This window comes from Mobula hypostoma, chromosome 22, assembly GCF_963921235.1.
Source record: "Mobula hypostoma chromosome 22, sMobHyp1.1, whole genome shotgun sequence".
In the NCBI taxonomy this organism is placed as follows: domain Eukaryota; kingdom Metazoa; phylum Chordata; class Chondrichthyes; order Myliobatiformes; family Myliobatidae; genus Mobula; species Mobula hypostoma.
This window is the reverse complement of record NC_086118.1, coordinates 55,863,753-55,880,880: the sequence shown is the minus strand read 5'-3', so window position 1 is coordinate 55,880,880 and position 17,128 is coordinate 55,863,753. Positions and strand designations below refer to the sequence as shown.

At 42.3% G+C, this 17,128-nt stretch overlaps 1 protein-coding gene across 1 annotated transcript in view; it reads left to right on the top strand.

Annotated features, from left to right (window-relative positions):
- LOC134336424 (sodium-coupled monocarboxylate transporter 1-like) overlaps positions 1 to 17,128 on the top strand; it is a 61,568-nt gene that overhangs the window by 981 nt on the left and 43,459 nt on the right. Inside the window, exons 2-4 of the mRNA XM_063030643.1 lie at positions 531 to 592; positions 10,706 to 10,845; positions 16,967 to 17,032. Of these exons, the coding sequence (XP_062886713.1) occupies positions 531 to 592; positions 10,706 to 10,845; positions 16,967 to 17,032 (268 nt within the window). The remainder of the gene's footprint in view (positions 1 to 530; positions 593 to 10,705; positions 10,846 to 16,966; positions 17,033 to 17,128) is intronic.

Here is a 17,128-nt window from a genome sequence, read left to right as displayed (position 1 = left end):
CGCCATGGCATAAAAAAGGTTGGGAACCCTTGCTACAAGAAAAAGAATACTATCGAACTGGCATGCTGTAATGTAGGCTAACCACCAAGGTAGGCACAGCGGGTTCCCACAAATAACAATGTGATGATATGAGATTACAATGATGTTTTTTGAGGGGTTGATATTGGCCAGGAATGCCTCCTGGACTCTATTAAGGTACCGTTTAGGGACTTTTATCAGAAGACAGAAGGGGTCTGTTTTAGCATCTCATCCAAAAGTTTGCATATCTGATATTGCTGCACACATCATTGCAAAACTGAGCTGGAGAGTCCACTGGACTTTGGTGCTGAAGTCTCTGGTGTGGGGGTTTGGATTCACAACATTCTGACTCTGGCATTTGTTAAATTTGTAAAAGAGAAATAGGATATATAGAGGATATAGAAGAGAACCCAAGTGTCTGTGCAAGAGTCAGCACTTTCAGGAAGATATGTAGGTAATGTATAGAAATGGAATTTTACAGGAAAATAAGCAGTTATCATTTCTCCCCACAGACAAATTTCTGCTTTCCCAGTTGCTCTTTCACTGGCTGCCAGTTTTTTGTCTGCTATTACCGGTAAGTGAGTTTCATTCCATGAAGAAAGTAACTATATAAACCAGGTCAAAAGTTGCTAAGTTGATATGTAACTCACCAAGCTGAAGTCAGCCTATGTATCCAAATCCTTTATTAGTTTGGAAATTGAACTGTCATATGATCTCAGAAATAGCTTATTATTTACTTCAAATGTGCTCAAGGGTACAAGAAAATATGAGGAATAGGCAATTATGCCCTTCAAACCTGCTCCATTTATTAGAGAGTTCCCAACCTGGGGTCCATGGACCCTTGCTTAATGGTATTGGTCCATGACATAAGAAAGTTTGGTAACCCTTGATTTAATATGATCTAGCAACACACATCAAAGTTGCTGGTGAACGCAGCAGGCCAGGCAGCATCTCTAGGAAGAGGTGCAGTCGACGTTTCAGGCCGAGACCCTTCGTCAGGACGTCGACTGCACCTCTTCCTAGAGATGCTGCCTGGCCTGCTGCGTTCACCAGCAACTTTGATGTGTGTTGCTTGAATTTCCAGCATCTGCAGAATTCCTGTTGTTTGCGTTTAATATGATCTATACTGGTCTCAATGCCTCTTAGACCATAAGTCATAGGAGCAGAATTAGGCCATTCAGCCCATCGAGTCCACTCCACCATTTCATCATGACTGATCCCGGGTCCCATTCAACCCCATACAACTGCCCTCTCACCATATCCTTTGATGCTCTGACCAGTCAGGAGCCTATCAACTTCCGCTTTAAATATACCCATGGACTTAGTCTCCACTTCAGCCTGTGGCAGAGTATTCCACAAATTCACCACTCTTTGGCTAAAAAAAAAAACTCCTTACTTCAGTTCTAAAAGGTCCCCCCTCAATTTTGAGGCTGTGCCCTCCACTTCTGGGTACCCCCACCAGAGGAACCATACTCTCCACATCCACCTTATCTAGTGCTTTCAACATTCAGTAGGTTACAATGAGAACGCCCCCCATTTTTCTAAATTCCAGTGAGTACAGGCCCAAAACTGCCAAACGCTCCTCATATGTTAACCCTTTCATTCCCAGAATAATCCTCATGAACCTCCTCTGTACTCTCCCCAATGACAATATATCCTTCTTGAGATAAGGGGCCCAAAGATGTGTCTTATAGAGCTTCAGCATTATCTTCTTGTTTTTATATTCTATTCCCCTTGAAATAAATGCCAACATTGCATTTGCCTTCTTTACCACAGACTCAACCTGTGAATTAACCTTCTGGGAGACTTGCACAAGGACTTCTAAGTCCTTTTGCACCTCTGATGTTTGAATTTTCTTCCCATTTAGATAATAATCTCCACTATTGTTCCTTTTACCAAAATGCATTATCATACATTTCCCAACAATAGACCAACAATCTGCCACTTTTTTGCCCATTCTTCCAATTTGTCTGTCCTGCTGCAATCATATTGCTTCCTCAGCTCTACCTACCCGTCCACCTATCTTCATATCATCTGCAAACTTTGCCACAAAGCAATCAATTTCACTATCTAAATAATTGACAAACAATGTGAAAAGTAGTGGTCCCAATACTGACCTCTGAGGAACACCATTAGTCACTGGCAGTCAACCAGAAAAGGCCCCTTTTATTCCCACTCGCTGCCTCCTGCCTTGTCAGCCATGCCAGTATCTCGCCTGTAACACCATAGGATTTTATCTTGATAAGCAGCCTCATGTGAGGCACTATACTCCATGCCCATCCTCTGGCTTCCCCCCTCCCCCTTTCTTTCTCCCTAGGCCTCCCGTCCGTCCCCTGATCCTCTCATATCCCTTTTGCCAATCAACTTTCCAGCTCTTAGCTCCATCCCTTCCCCCTCTTGTCTTCTCCTATCATTTCGGATCTCCCCCTCCCCCTCCCACTTTCAAATCTCTTACTATCTCTTCTTTCAGTTAGTCCTGATGAAGGAATACTTCCCATTCCCATTCCGACATGCCAGTCCATGACCTCCTCTACTGCCATGATGAGGCCACACTCAGGCTGGAGGAGCAAAACCTTATATTCTGTCTGGGTAACCTCCAACCTTTTGGCGTGAACATCGATTTCTCGAACTTCCATCGATTTCTCAAATTTCCATCCCCCTTCACCATTCCCCATTCCCATTTCCCTCTCTCACCTTACCTGCCCACCATCCCCCTCTGGTGCTCCACCTCCTTCCCTTTCTTCCATGGCCTTCTGTCCTCTCCTCTCAGATTCACCCTTCTCTAGCCCTTAATCTCTTTCACCAATCGACTTTCCAGCTCTTTACTTCACCCCTCCCCCTTTCCATTTCACCTATCACCTTACTACCTTGTATTTCTTCCTCTCCCCCTCCACTTTCTTACTCTGACTTCTCATCTTTTTTCTCCAGTCCTGATGAAGGGTTTTGACCCAAAATGTCAACTATTTACTCTTTTTCATAGATACTACCTGGCCTGCTGAGTTCCTCCAGCATTCTGTGTGTGTTGCTTGGATTTCCAGCATCTGCAGATTTTCTCTTGATTGTAACCAAACTATTTGCTCTTGGTAGGGCAGATTTCTCACTTCAGCAATTAGTCTGGTGAATCTCCTTTAGACTGCCTCCAATGTTACGATACTTTTTAGTTAAGGGAACAAAACAGTACTCCAGGTGAGACCTTACCAGCACCCTGTGCAATTGCAACAAAACTTCCCTATTTTTAAACTCCTGTCAGTCTGAAAAGGATCTATCTATTCCAATACTGTTTTCTATGAGACAGCCAGTTGTCAGTCCATTCTAAAACACTTCCTGTGATACCATGGGCTTTTAATTTGTGGACCACCCTCTTGTCTGGCAATTTATCAAATACCTTTTGGAAATCTAAGTACACTCTGTTCTTTGCGGGAACGGGACCCGCTCTCAGGGCCTCACAACTAGCCGCTTTTTGATATCCCAAGGACACAACCCAGAAAACTAGCACACCTTCAGGGTGCTGGATTTAGTGGCCCTGGAGACGGGCTGATTCAAGGCTGGTGCTCCTGACTGAGACGTCGCGGGAGAACGTAGAACATTTGGAGCAGTGGGTTAGCTGCCATGGGCTGTGTGTCCAGAGACCTGAGCCCAGGGGCCGACTCTCTGAGTGCAGAGCTCGGAAAAAGCAACGCAACAAACCTTTAACATTATATATCAGTGAGTTGTTTATTATGTCTCCCCTCTTGCTGTGAAACCAGGACACTTCTTTTACCCTTATCAGGGGGAGAGAGAGCTTGTGATATGTTGAATTACTGGTTGAACGACTAGACTTTGAGGTACTGCAAGTCTGTGTCTTTATTAATGCTTTGCTACAGGCTTGAGTGCTCGGTGAAGAGTGCCGATACTGTTTTGCTAGTGGTGGGGGGGGGGGCGAGGATGTTGCCATTTTGCTACTTGTGCACGGGTGGGGGGAGCTGTGGTGGGATTTGGGGTTCTAATGTTTAACTGTCATGCATTCTTAGGGGCACTTCTCTGCTTTCGCAGATGTTTGTGAAGAAAAAGCATTTCAGAATGTATATTGTATACATTTCTCTGACATTATATGTCCCTATTGAACACTCCATCTGCACATTCCGCTCTATCAGTTCTCCCTGTCAGATCCTCAAAGAATTTGTGCAAAGCTGTCAAACATGATTTATCTTTCATATCGACTTGGATTAATTATATTCAGCTTTCCCAAATGATTAACAGCAGCAATGCTATTGAGAGAAAATGTTTATGATATTTTAAAATCTTAGTGTATAGATAGATAGATAGATATACTTTATTAATCCCGAGGGAAATTTGGTTTCGTTACAGCCGCACCAACCAAGAATAGAGCGTAAATATAGCAATACAAAAAACCCCAACAATCAAACAACAAAATGCAAAACTATGCCAGATGGAAATTAAGTCCAGGACCGGTCTATTGGCTCAGGGTGTCTGACCCTCCACGGGAGGAGTATGAATAATACATAATGTATTACTATCCACCTCCAGCAGATGGATGAAGAATTAACAGCATTTGCACAAGAGTATTAGAAAATAGACTAAAAGTTCCTTCAGTTTATAATTAATGGACTGAAGATCTGGGGATGGAGCTCAGCAAACTATATACGTACAGTCCATTAACAGGGGGAAGAAAAGAGTATTAACATCCTTTTTTTAAACAATTTTATTAGATTTATTGGGAAAATCAGGTCAGCACTGGATCTCAAGAGAGAGAATTTGTAGAATGTCTGCGAGATGGCTTTTTAGAACAGCTTGTTGTTGAGCCTACTAGGGGATCGGCTGTACTGGATTGGGTATTGTGTAATGAACCGGAGGTGATTGGAGAGATTGAGGTGAAGGAACCCTTAGGAGGCAGTGATCATAACATGATTGAGTTCACTGTGAATTTAGAAAAAGAGAAGCCGAAATCTGATGTGTCGGTATTTCAGTGGAGTAAAGGAAATTACAGTGGCATGAGAGAGGAACTGGCAAAAGTTGACTGGAAAGAGACACTGGCGGGAAAGACAGCAGAGCAGCGGTGGCTGGAGTTTATGCGAGAAATGAGGAATGTGCAAGACAAGTATATTCCAAAAAAGAAGAAATTTTCGAGTGGAAAAAGGATGCAACGGTGGTTGACAAGAGAAGTCAAAGCCAAAGTTAAAGCAAAAGAGAGGGCATACAAGGAAGCAAAAATTAGTGGGAAGAGAGAGGATTGGGAAGTTTTTAAAACCTTACAAAAGGAAACCAAGAAGGTCATTAAGAGAGAAAAGATTAACTATGAAAGGAAGCTAGCAAATAATATCGAAGAGGATACTAAAAGCTTTTTCAAGTATATAAAGAGTGAAAGACAGGTGAGAGTAGATATAGGACCGATAGAAAATGATGCTGGAGAAATTGTAATGGGAGATGAGGAGATGGCAGAGGAACTGAACAAGTATTTTGCATTAGTCTCCACTGAGGAAGTCAGCAGTATACCGGACACTCAAGGGTGGCAGGGAAGAGAAGTGTGCGCAGTCACAATTACGACAGAGAAAGTACTCAGGAAGCTGAATAGGCTAAAGGTAGATAAATCTCCTGGATCAGATGGAATGCACCCTCGTGTTCTGAAGGAAGTAGCTATGGAGATTGCGGAGGCATTAGCGATGATCTTTCAAAAGTCGATAGATTCTGGCATGGTTCCGGAGGACTGGAAGATTGCAAATGTCACTCCACTATTTAAGAAGGGGGCAAGGAAGCAAAAAGGAAATTATAGACCTGTTAGCTTGACATCCGTAGTTGGGAAGTTGTTGGAGTCGATTGTCAAGGATGAGGTTACAGAGTACCTGGAGGCATATGACAAGATAGGCAGAACTCAGCATGGATTCCTTAAAGAAAAATCCTGCCTGACAAACCTATTACAATTTTTTGAGGAAATTACCAGTAGGCTAGACAAGGGAGATGTAGTGGATGTTGTATATTTGGATTTTCAGAAGGCCTTTGACAAGGTGCCACACATGAGGCTACTTAACAAGATAAGAGCCCATGGAATTACAGGAAAGTTACATACGTGGATAGAGCATTGGCTGATTGGCAGGAAACAGAGAGTGGGAATAAAGGGATCCTATTCTGGTTGGCTGCCGGTTACCAGTGGTGTTCCGCAGGGATCAGTGTTGGGGCCGCTTCTTTTTACATTGTACATCAACGATTTAGATTATGGAATAGATGGCTTTGTGGCTAAGTTTGCTGACGATACGAAGATAGGTGGAGGGGCTGGTAGTGCTGAGGAAACGGAGAGTCTGCAGAGAGACTTGGATAGATTGGAAGAATGGGCAGAGAAGTGGGAAATGAAGTACAATGTTGGAAAGTGTATGGTTATGCACTTTGGCAGAAAAAATAAACGGGCAGACTATTATTTAAATGGGGAAAGAATTCAAAGTTCTGAGATGCAACGGGACTTGGGAGTCCTCCTACAGGATACCCTTAAAGTTAACCTCCAGGTTGAGTCAGTAGTGAAGAAGGCGAATGCAATGTTGACATTCATTTCTAGAGGAATAGAGTATAGGAGCAGGGATGTGATGTTGAGGCTCTATAAGGCGCTGATGAGACCTCACATGGAGTACTGTGGGCAGTTTTGGTCTCCTTATTTAAGAAAGGATGTGCTGACATTGGAGAGGGTACAGAGAAGATTCACTAGAATGATTCCGGGAATGAGAGGGTTAACATATAAGGAACGTTTGTCCGCTCTTGGACTGTATTCCTTGGAGTTTAGAAGAATGAGGGGAGACCTCATAGAAACATTTCGAATGTTAAAAGGCATGGACAGAGTGGATGTGGCAAAGTTGTTTCCCATGATGGGGGAGTCTAGTACGAGAGGGCATGACTTCAGGATTGAAGGGCGCCCTTTCAGAACAGAAATGCGAAGAAATTTTTTTAGTCAGAGGGTGGTGAATCTATGGAATTTGTTGCCACGGGCAGCAGTGGAGGCCAAGTCATTGGGTGTATTTAAGGCAGAGATTGATAGGTATCTGTGTAGCCAGGGCATCAAAGGTTATGGTGAGAAGGCGGGGGAGTGGACTAAATAGGAGAAAATGGATCAGCTTATGATAAAAATGGCGGAGCAGACTCGATGGGCCGAATGGCCTACTTCTAGATTTTCTACTTCTAGATTGTCTAGATTTTCATCCTATAGATAATTAGCATATCACAATGTGGTGTTAATGACTATGTTAAAGATAAAATGAGGAATTTGTGTTGCTCATTTAAATGAATCCATCCAAATCAGCAGGTTTGCCTGCTTTCACAAGCAAGAGAAAATCCTGAGCAACACACACAAAATGCTGGAGGAACACAGCAGACCAGGCAGCATCTATGGAAAAGAGTACAATTGACGTTTCGGGCCAAGACCCTTCAGCAGTCCTGAAGAAGGGTCTCGGCCCGAAACATTGACTGTACTCTTTTCCACAGATGCTGCATGATCTGCTGAGTTCCTCTAGCATTTTGTGTGTGAGACTTGCCTCCTTATTCTTTTCTTAAAATGGCAACCTGTTTGCACAGGTAGCAATGATGCTAATCTTCATAGTTCATTTACAGGATCTCTGTTCTATTTAAGGTTTTTATGTTTATGAAATAGATATTTTCCTGCCACTGTTTGTAAAGACTTTGTATGTTCTCCCTGTGATCACGTGGGTTTCCACCCATAGTCCAAAGACGTGCTGGTTCATAAGTTAATTAGTCATTTTAAATTGTCCCAGGATTAGGCTAGGGGTAAATTGGAGGTTTCTGGGCGGTGCAGCTTGAAGGGCCAGAAGGGCCTAATTTGTGCTGTATCTCAGTAAATAAATAAATAAATAAATGTTGTTGTTGAGTGGCTCGCCGAGCTGGCTTGTTAGCTTGCAGATGTTTCGTTACCCAGCTAGGCAACATCATCAGTGTAACTTCCAATGAAATCTTGGTGATCTACATTGTTTGTCTTTTATGTGTCCTGTGATAAGTCCATTTGTGTGTGTGTGTGTGGGTATATGTGTAATTTGTATTGGTTACTAATTATGTAATCCGCGATTGGTTTGTTAAAATCTGATTAACCCGGACAACAATTATCGCCTAATCGGATTTCTACAAACCAATTGTGGATTACATAATCAGTAACCAATAGAAATGGCACATATACCCACACACACACAAACAGGCTAATCCAGGGCACATAAAAGATGAACGATGTAGATCACCAACATGTCATTGGAAGCTGCATTGATGATGTTGCCTAGCTGGGTAACGAAATGTCTGCAAGCTAACAAGCCAGCTCGGCGAGCCACTCAACAACAACCTCCTCAACCTGAGCTACAAATCTTTTGCAACATCTTAAATAAATAAATATTTAATGAAAGCTGAAAATGCTACAGATATTCAACAGGATAGGTAACATCTCTGACGTAGAGTCACAAAAACATATAATACTGAAATGGGCCCTTACAGTTCACCTTGTCAATGGCGACCATAATGACTGTCTACGCTGGTTCTATTTGCCTACATTAGGACTCTTTTCCCCTACACCTTTCTGATCCAAGTACCTGTCCAAATGCCAGGTTAAACAACATTGTTGTTTCTGCCTCCTCCAACACTTCCTCTGGCAGCTCATTCCAGATATTCACTACTGTCTATGCAAAAAGCTTACCCCTCCAATCTCCTTTAAATTTCACCCTCTTCAACTTAAAAATGTGCCCTCTAGTTCTAGACTCCACTACGCTGGGAAACAATTCTGATTCTCAACCCTCATAACCCTCATAAATGAGTCCACACCACTCATAACTTAATAAACCCTTATAAGGTGGTGGGGTGTCTCTACCAAAGGAGGTGTAAGGCTCTCCTTCCCTCCACTAGCCTGAAGGTCACCCATGGGCAAGGTGTAGCACCTGTTTATCTGCCCTCTCCATCTGATCAGGGTCACGTGAAGCCATGGGGGGATGTTGATGGTCATATGAGAAGCAGGTACACATCGCAAGTCCTGGTTATGTGACCACCAACACCAGGCAGACAGTCTCTGTTGATAATGGCTGGGGTCACCCATCTTGTAAAGACACTGCCCAGAAGAAAGCAATTGTAAACCGCTCCTGTAGAAACATTTGCCAAAAACAATCATGGTCATGGAAAAACCATGATTGCCCATGTCATTTGACATGGCATATAACAAACAAACTTATAAAGTCACCTCTCAACCTCCTGTGCTCCAGTGAGAATAAACCCAGTTCATCCAATCCCTCCTTATAACTCCAGCCGTCCATACCAGGCGACAGTCCTGCGAATCTCTTCTGCACTCTCCATTCCTGCTATATGCTTCCTGTACTGTAGCAACTGGAACTATACACAATATTCTAAGTGTGGTTTAATCAACGTTTTGCACAACTGCAACGTGACACCACCCCTCTCCTTCCAACTCTTAGGCTCAGTGGCTCAGCCATGAAGGCGAGCATATCAAATGCTTTTTCCACTAAAGTATCCACCAATGTTGCCACTTTCAGGGAACTATTCACCCCAACATCTCTCCTAAGACCCTTGCCATTTACTCTATGTATCCTACCAGGATTTGATCTCCCGAAGAGCGTTACCTTACATTTATTTGATTAAATTCCATCTGCCACCACTCTGCCCAACTTTTCATCTGACCGACATCCCAAAGCACCTCTGAAGGTTAGACGCACAGCATAGGTACTGATCTTTTTCCAACTTAAAAGAAAATACTAGAAATATATCAGATAGCAATAATGTTTCTAAAAGATGTGAGATACAAAATGTTGTGTCAAAAAGAAAGCAAGCCCTTGTTAAGGTGAACACTTCCAAAAATGAAATGAGTGAGTTTAATAATGGAACACAAAACCAAATATTGTACATGGTGATAACATGAAAAAATGCCCTTCGGGATCAGAAATCTGTCACCTTTACCCATGTGATTCACACCATCCAATGGGTTGAATCTTAACCATCCCTGCAGTTCAATCAATGCCAGAATTGCCAGAAATGTCCTCATCCTATGAATAAACACAAAAAAAATTGCAGTTTCCTCGTCAAAACACACAAAATGCTGGAGGAACTCAGCAGGTCAAGCAGTACCTACGGAAAAGAGTAAACAGTTGACATTACATGCTGAGACCCTTCTTCAGGGCTGGAAAGTGGGTGGGGGGGAGGGATGCACCAGAATAAAAAAGTGAGGGAGGGGGAGGAGGATAGCTCGAAGGTGAAAGGTGAAACCAGGTGGGTAGGAAAGGTAAAGGGCTGGAGAGGAAGGGACCTGATAGAGGAGAGTAGAGCATAAGCGAAAGGGAAAGAGGAAGGGCCCAGGGGGAGGTGATAGGCAGGTGAGAAGAGATGAGAGGCCAGAAGTGGGGAGGGATTTTTTTTTAGCTGAAGGAGGCTACTTTGTGTTTTCTTGTCATGATCCTTGATTCCACTTTAAATATTTGAATTCAGAACAAGGATAAGCACCTGTCCTAGTTGATAACCATTCACAAATAATCATAAGTACATAATGTATCAAAAAGAATTTATTGGTTTGGCCAATGCCATTGGAGCAGACGGTGTGCCTTCATTTTCTACTAGTTTTATTTTTAAACTTGGGACAGTTCATTTCATTTCCACTCTTACCTTGGCAGTTGTTTCTATTCAATTACTGAATACGCATTTCTGATTGCTATTACAGTGATTGGAGGCCCTGCAGAAGTTTACCTGTATGGAATAATGGTTGTGATGTTTTCAGTGGCCTGCCTTCTTACAATGACAATCACTTGTCTGATCTACATCCCCCTCTTCTACAGATTAAATATCATCAGCACATATGAGGTAATTAATTTTGTTCACTTTCCCTACTTCTGCGTTCTTTCATTAATAATAATTGTACTACCCTGCATTTGTGATAGTGGTATTTACACTGTAATTTTGTCTTTATTTATTGTCAGAGGTTTAATATCACCAGCGTATGTCGTGAAATTTATTGTAATATGGCAGTAGTACGTTGCAATACATAATAATAAAAATTGTGAATTACAGTAAGAAACATTTTTTAAGTAAATTAAATAAGTTGTGCAAAAAAGAGAAAAAATACTGAGGTAGTGTTCATGGGTTCAATGTCCATTCAGAAATCTGATGACAGAGGGGAAGAAACTGTTCCTGAATCACTGAGTGTGTGTCTTCACAATTCCGTACTTCCTCCCTGATGAAAGCAATGAGAAGACGGCCTGTTCTGAATGATTTGAGTCCTTAATGATGGCTGCCACTTTTACGAGGCATCACTCCTTAAGGATGTCCTGGATGCTGGGGAGGGTAGTGACCATGATGGAACTGACTGAGTTAAACACTTACTGCAGCTTATTTTGATCCTGTACAGTTCCCCACCCAGTACCAGACGCTGATGCAACCAGTTAGAATGCTTTCCATGGTACATTTGTGAGAGTTACCAAATCTCCTCAATATCCTAATGAAATGTAGTCACTGTCATGCCTTCTTTGTAGCTATATCGATATGTTAGCATGACTCTATGTTATGTTGTTCATAACACACAAGTCATGTATGTACAGGTGCAATGAAAAACCAGCTTGCAGCAACATCACATACACATATCATCAGATAAGCAACATTCAGAAGTAAAATGTAAATTAAACATAAATTATTCAGAACCTTTATGGTCAATTCCCACCACTGTCTGTACAGAGTTTGTACATTCTTCCTGTGACTGAATGGATCTCCTCTGGGTGCTCTGGTTTCCTCCCACAGTCCAAAGATATAGCAGTTAGTAGGTTAATGGGTCATTGTAGTTGTAGGCTAGGGTTAAATTAGGGGTTAGAGGACCTACTCCACACTGTATCTCAATCAATCAATCAGAATCAGAATCAGGTTTATTATCACTGGCATGTGCCGTGAAATTTGTTAACTTAGCAGCTGCAGTTCAATGCAATACATAATATAGAACAAAAAAAGCTAATAATAAATAAATACATCAATCAATTACAGTATACTTATATTGAAAAGATTAAAAATCATGCAAAAAGCAGAAATAATACATATTTTAAAAGTGAGTTAGCGTCCAAGGGTTCAATGTCCATTTAGGAATTGGATGGCAGAGGGGAAGAAGCTGTTCCTGAATCGCTGAATGTGTGCCTTCAGGCTTCTATACCTCCTATCTGATGGTAACAGCGAGAAAAGGGCATGCCCTGGGTGCTGGAGGTCCTTAATGATGGATGCTACCTTTCTCAGTCACCACTTCTTGAAGATATCCTGGATACTTTGTAGGCCAGTACCCATGATGGAGCTGACTAGATTTACAACCCTCTGCAGCTTCTTTCAGTCCTGTGCAGTAGCCCCCCACCCCCATACCAGACAGTGATGCAGCCTGTCAGAATGCTCTCCACTGTACATCTATAGAAGTTTTTGAGTCTATTTGTTGACATACCAAATCTCTTCAAACTCCTAATGAAATATAGTCGCTGTCTTGCCTTACTTATAACTGCATCAATATGTTAGGACCAAGTTAACTCTTCAGAGATCTTGACGTACAGGAACTTGAAAATGCTCACTCTCTCCACGTCTGATCTCTGTATGAGGATTGATGTGTGTTCCTTCATCTTATCCTTCCCGAAGCCCACAATCAGCTCTTTCGTCTGGCTGACGTTGAGTTCCAGGTTATTACTCCACTAGTTGAGTAGAGCAGTGGGCTAAGCACACACCCCTGAGGTGCACCAGTGTTGATCGTCAGCGAGGAGGAGATATTATCACCAATCCACACAGATTGTGAACTTACAGTTAGGAAGTCGAGGATCCGATTGCAGACAGGGGTACAGAGGCCCGGGTTCTGTAACTTCTCAATCAGGATTGTGGGAATGATGGAGATGATGGAGTTAAGTGCTGAGCTATAGTCGATGAACAGCATCCTGATGTAGGTGTTTGGGTTGTCCAGGTGGTCTAAGGCTGTGTGAAGAGCCATTGAGATTGCATTAGCCATTGACCTATTGTGGAGTTTGGGAGCCGGCTGGCTGCAGACCACGGCTGTGTCAGTTCAGTTCTACAGTTTTAGATACCCATTAAACCACGTTGCCCCAGTGACCCCACAAGGCAATGCCACATGCGAGCAGAGTGGGCCCTTTGGGTGACATCCTTCTATATAACCTTTGTTCAATGTGCTGTTGTCAAGGACCTTAAACAATTTATACGTGTCTGTCTTTGAGCAGGTATAAGTTTATTTTTATTACTTTATTGAGATACAGCGTAGAGTAGGTCCTTCCGACCCTTCAAGACGCGCCACCCAACAACCTCTGATTTAACCATAATCTAATCACGGGACAATTTACAAAGACCAATTAACCAACTAACTGGCATGTTTTTGGACTGTGGGAGGAAACTGGAGCACCCGGAGGAAACCCACGCAATCACGGGGAGAATGTACAAACTTCTTACAGGCATTGCCGGGAATTGAACCCAGGTTGCTGGTACTGTAGAGCGTTGTACCAACCATTATGCTACTATGCCATCCATCTTAACAAACTTTAGTTAATTATAAAATAGGATATTTACTCTAGGATGGCGGGATACATCTCTACCAAAGGAGGTGTGAGGTGTCCTTCCACTGCTAGCCTGAAGATCACCCTTGAACAAGATGTAGCATCTGCTTAGCCCCTTGATCTGGGTCATGTAAAGCCATGGGAGTAGGTTGTGGATGGTCATAAAGTATGACTATGACTATATCATACGAGCAGCTGGTGCATATCACAGATCCTGGTTATGCAACCATTGATACCAGGCAGACAATCCCTGTAGAGTATTGGTAATGGCTGGGGTCACCTATCATGTAAAGGCACTGCCAAGAAGAAGGCAATGGCAACCCACTTCTGTAGAAAAATTTGTTAAGAACAATCATGGTCATGGAAAGATCATGGTCGCCCATGTCATATGACACGGCACATAACGAACGAACATTTACTTTAAAATCCTGGATCTGCAAGACAAAATGGTAAAGTAGAATAAAGAACCATTAAACCTCCTGCATGCACTTGCCTTTTCAATTGAGATCAGCAATCCTTCCATTTCTTACCCCCGCCATCCCAACTGTGAGGCAAAAGGAGTGGATACAGAGTCAGATGTTTGTGTTGCTAACCTCACTTGATGATGATTTCAGTGCAGAGTGCAGGCTAGATGAGCTCACAGGCAACTTCCTGCTCATTTCTGATTTGGGCATTGCAGCATGCAGTCATAAAAATTAGAACTGAACTAACATACATGGAGGACATGATCATTTGGACTGCTTGGGGGAAATATAGATTTAGGAACACTATACTATAAGACCATGAGACATAGGAACAGAATTAGGCCAGTAGGCCCATTGAGTCTGATCTGCCATTCCATCATGGCTGATTTATTATCTCTCTCAACTGCAATCTCCTATCTTCTCCCCATAACCTTACACACCCTTACTAATCAAGAACCTATCAAACTCCCGTTTAAAGTAGTTAAAGACCACTTTACTTGGCTTGGCAATACCCAAAGATCCTAAATTAATATTTAAATTGAACTTCATGGAGTTTACCTCAAAACTTAAACAGAACACAGAAAGTTGGAAAACCCTACCTCTGTCCATGATTGGTCGTATAAATTCAATTAAAATGGTTTCCCTTCCTAGGTTTCTCTATCTTTATCAAAATCTCCCCATTTTTCTTTCATCAGCCTTCTTTAAAGAGTTGGACTCCATAATTTTGCCTTACATCTGGAATTACAAGAACCACGGGATTTCAAAAATTCATTTGCAAAAGCCCAAGTCTGAAGGAGGGCTGGGATTACCTGTATTTAGACACTGTTACTGGGCTGTCAATGCTAGGGTTTTAATATTCTGGCAACAGGGGGCTCCGGATAACCTAGCCCCTGGGGCTCCCTTGTGGCTATATATGGAGTCTAACTCTGTTGTCATCTCCTCCTTGCCAGCCATGCTGTTCTCTAAATTAGAAAAACCTGGGACTTCAAGAAGTCTAAGTTTCGTTTTGAAAAACTCCGTCAGAATTCTAAATCAGATTAGGAGTGTTCTGAATCTACCAGAGACCTCTGTACAAACACCAATCTGTTTCAATCAGTCGTTTCTACCCTCATGGTCAGACAAAACCTACCATACTTGGAGGGGAAAGAGGCTAGTTTATATCAAAGACCTGTAAATAGAAGGACAGTTTGCAACATTTAGTCTGCTGAAAGAGGAATTTGAGCTGCCTCATTCGCACTTTTTTCTTTACTTACAAATTAGACACTACGTCCAATCCAAGATTTGTAATTTTGAAATCCTTCCAGGGAAGCATATATATTTTTGATATCTTAAAGAACCCTCCTGACTCCAGGCATCTCTTTTCTAAGTTTGTATGTTTGTTTGAAGGTTGTACTATAGCCTCCTCTGTGAAGATGAGGGAGGCCTGGAGAGAAGAGTTGGACATTGAACTATCTGAAGCTGCCTGGGACTAGAGTTTGTCTATGGTACAGGCTCGGTCTGTTAACAGCAGACACCAAATGATCCACTTTAAAGTTGTCCACTGTCCTCACTATTCTAAACTCAGGTTGCACAGGATTTACCCTTCTGTCTCACCAATGTGTGATGGATGTCAGGGGACGGAGGGCACATTGTCACACACCTTTTGATTTTGCCCTGCACTGACTGGATTTTGGTCCAAAATATTTGACTGGTACTCAAAGGCCTATAAAAGATCCTTCCCCTTGGAAGCTGGTCTCGCCACCTTTGGCTGTTCGCAATCCACTTTATGCTTCCCTACAGCCATACACCAGTCTCTGATGCTGGGGATGACTGTCTTGAGGGGATGGAAATCACCCTTTCCCCCTCACAACACGCTGGAGGAACTCAGCAGGTTGAACAGCATCCGTGGAAATGATCAGTCAACGTTTCAGGCCAGAACCCTTCGTCAGGACTGAAGAGGGAAGGGGCAGAGGCCCTATAAAGAAGGTGGGGGGAGGGTGGGAAGGAGAAGGCTGGTAGGTTCCAGGTGAAAAACCAGTAAGGGGAAAGATGGATGGCTGACATGATGGTTGACTCAGGTTCTTGAGAACCAATTCAATTATAAAATTTTCGGCTATCTGGGATCCATTTCTTGCCTACCTGGACGAGGCCGGGGGCAGATGAACAATTTCCCCCCAGCTAATCTCTCACTGCCCTCATTTGAGACTTAATGTTTAGCATTTTTGAGCACTCTGAACAACAGGCACCCCTCTAATGTTACGTCCCTTTGTTTTGCTTATTTTTACACATGCCTGAGCTTGTATGTTCTTGTTGACTTTATTGTTTTTTGAAAATTTTGAAAATAAAGTATTTAAAAAAAACCTATCAAACTCCGCTTTAAATATATCCAATGACTTGGCCTCCACAGCTATCCGTGGCAATGAAATCCACAGACTCACTACCCTATGGGTAATGAAATTCTAACTCATTATCCTTGTAAATGGACACTCCTCTATTCTGAGGCTGTATTCTCTGGTTGTTGACTCCCTCACTATAGAAAAGATCCTCTCCACACCCACTCTGTACATTACATGAGTCCATGTTTTAAATGCACGTGATTTAGACCCAGATCTGGGCCGTATCCTCCAAATATCCGGACCTGCTTCTCAGTTTTTTTGCCGGACCTTACCTCCCATTTTGCTATTTTCTATTTATGATTCATAATTTAAATTTTTAATATTCACTAATTTTAAGTATTTTTAATATCTTTAATATTTAATATTTGTAATCCAGGGAGTGTGAAGCACAGAATCAAATATCACTGTGATGATTGTACGTTCTAGTACCAATTGTTTGGCGACAATAAAGTTTAAAGTGTAGTCTTGAGTTTGAAAACGGAGCCACATTTATTTTGCAATTGTATTCAGATGAACTATAAACATACCAAAATATTAAATTATCAGTAAATCTTTAATTTTGTTCTTACAGTATATTAATAGAAGATTTGGTTCTGCTGTGAAATATCAAGTTATCTTTGCCTTCTTGTTGTACATGGTAAGTTCATAAATAGATTCTAAAGCAGGGGTTCGCAACCTGGTGTCCATGAACCTCCTGGTGAATGCTGAGGGTTCATGGCATAAAAAAAGCAGG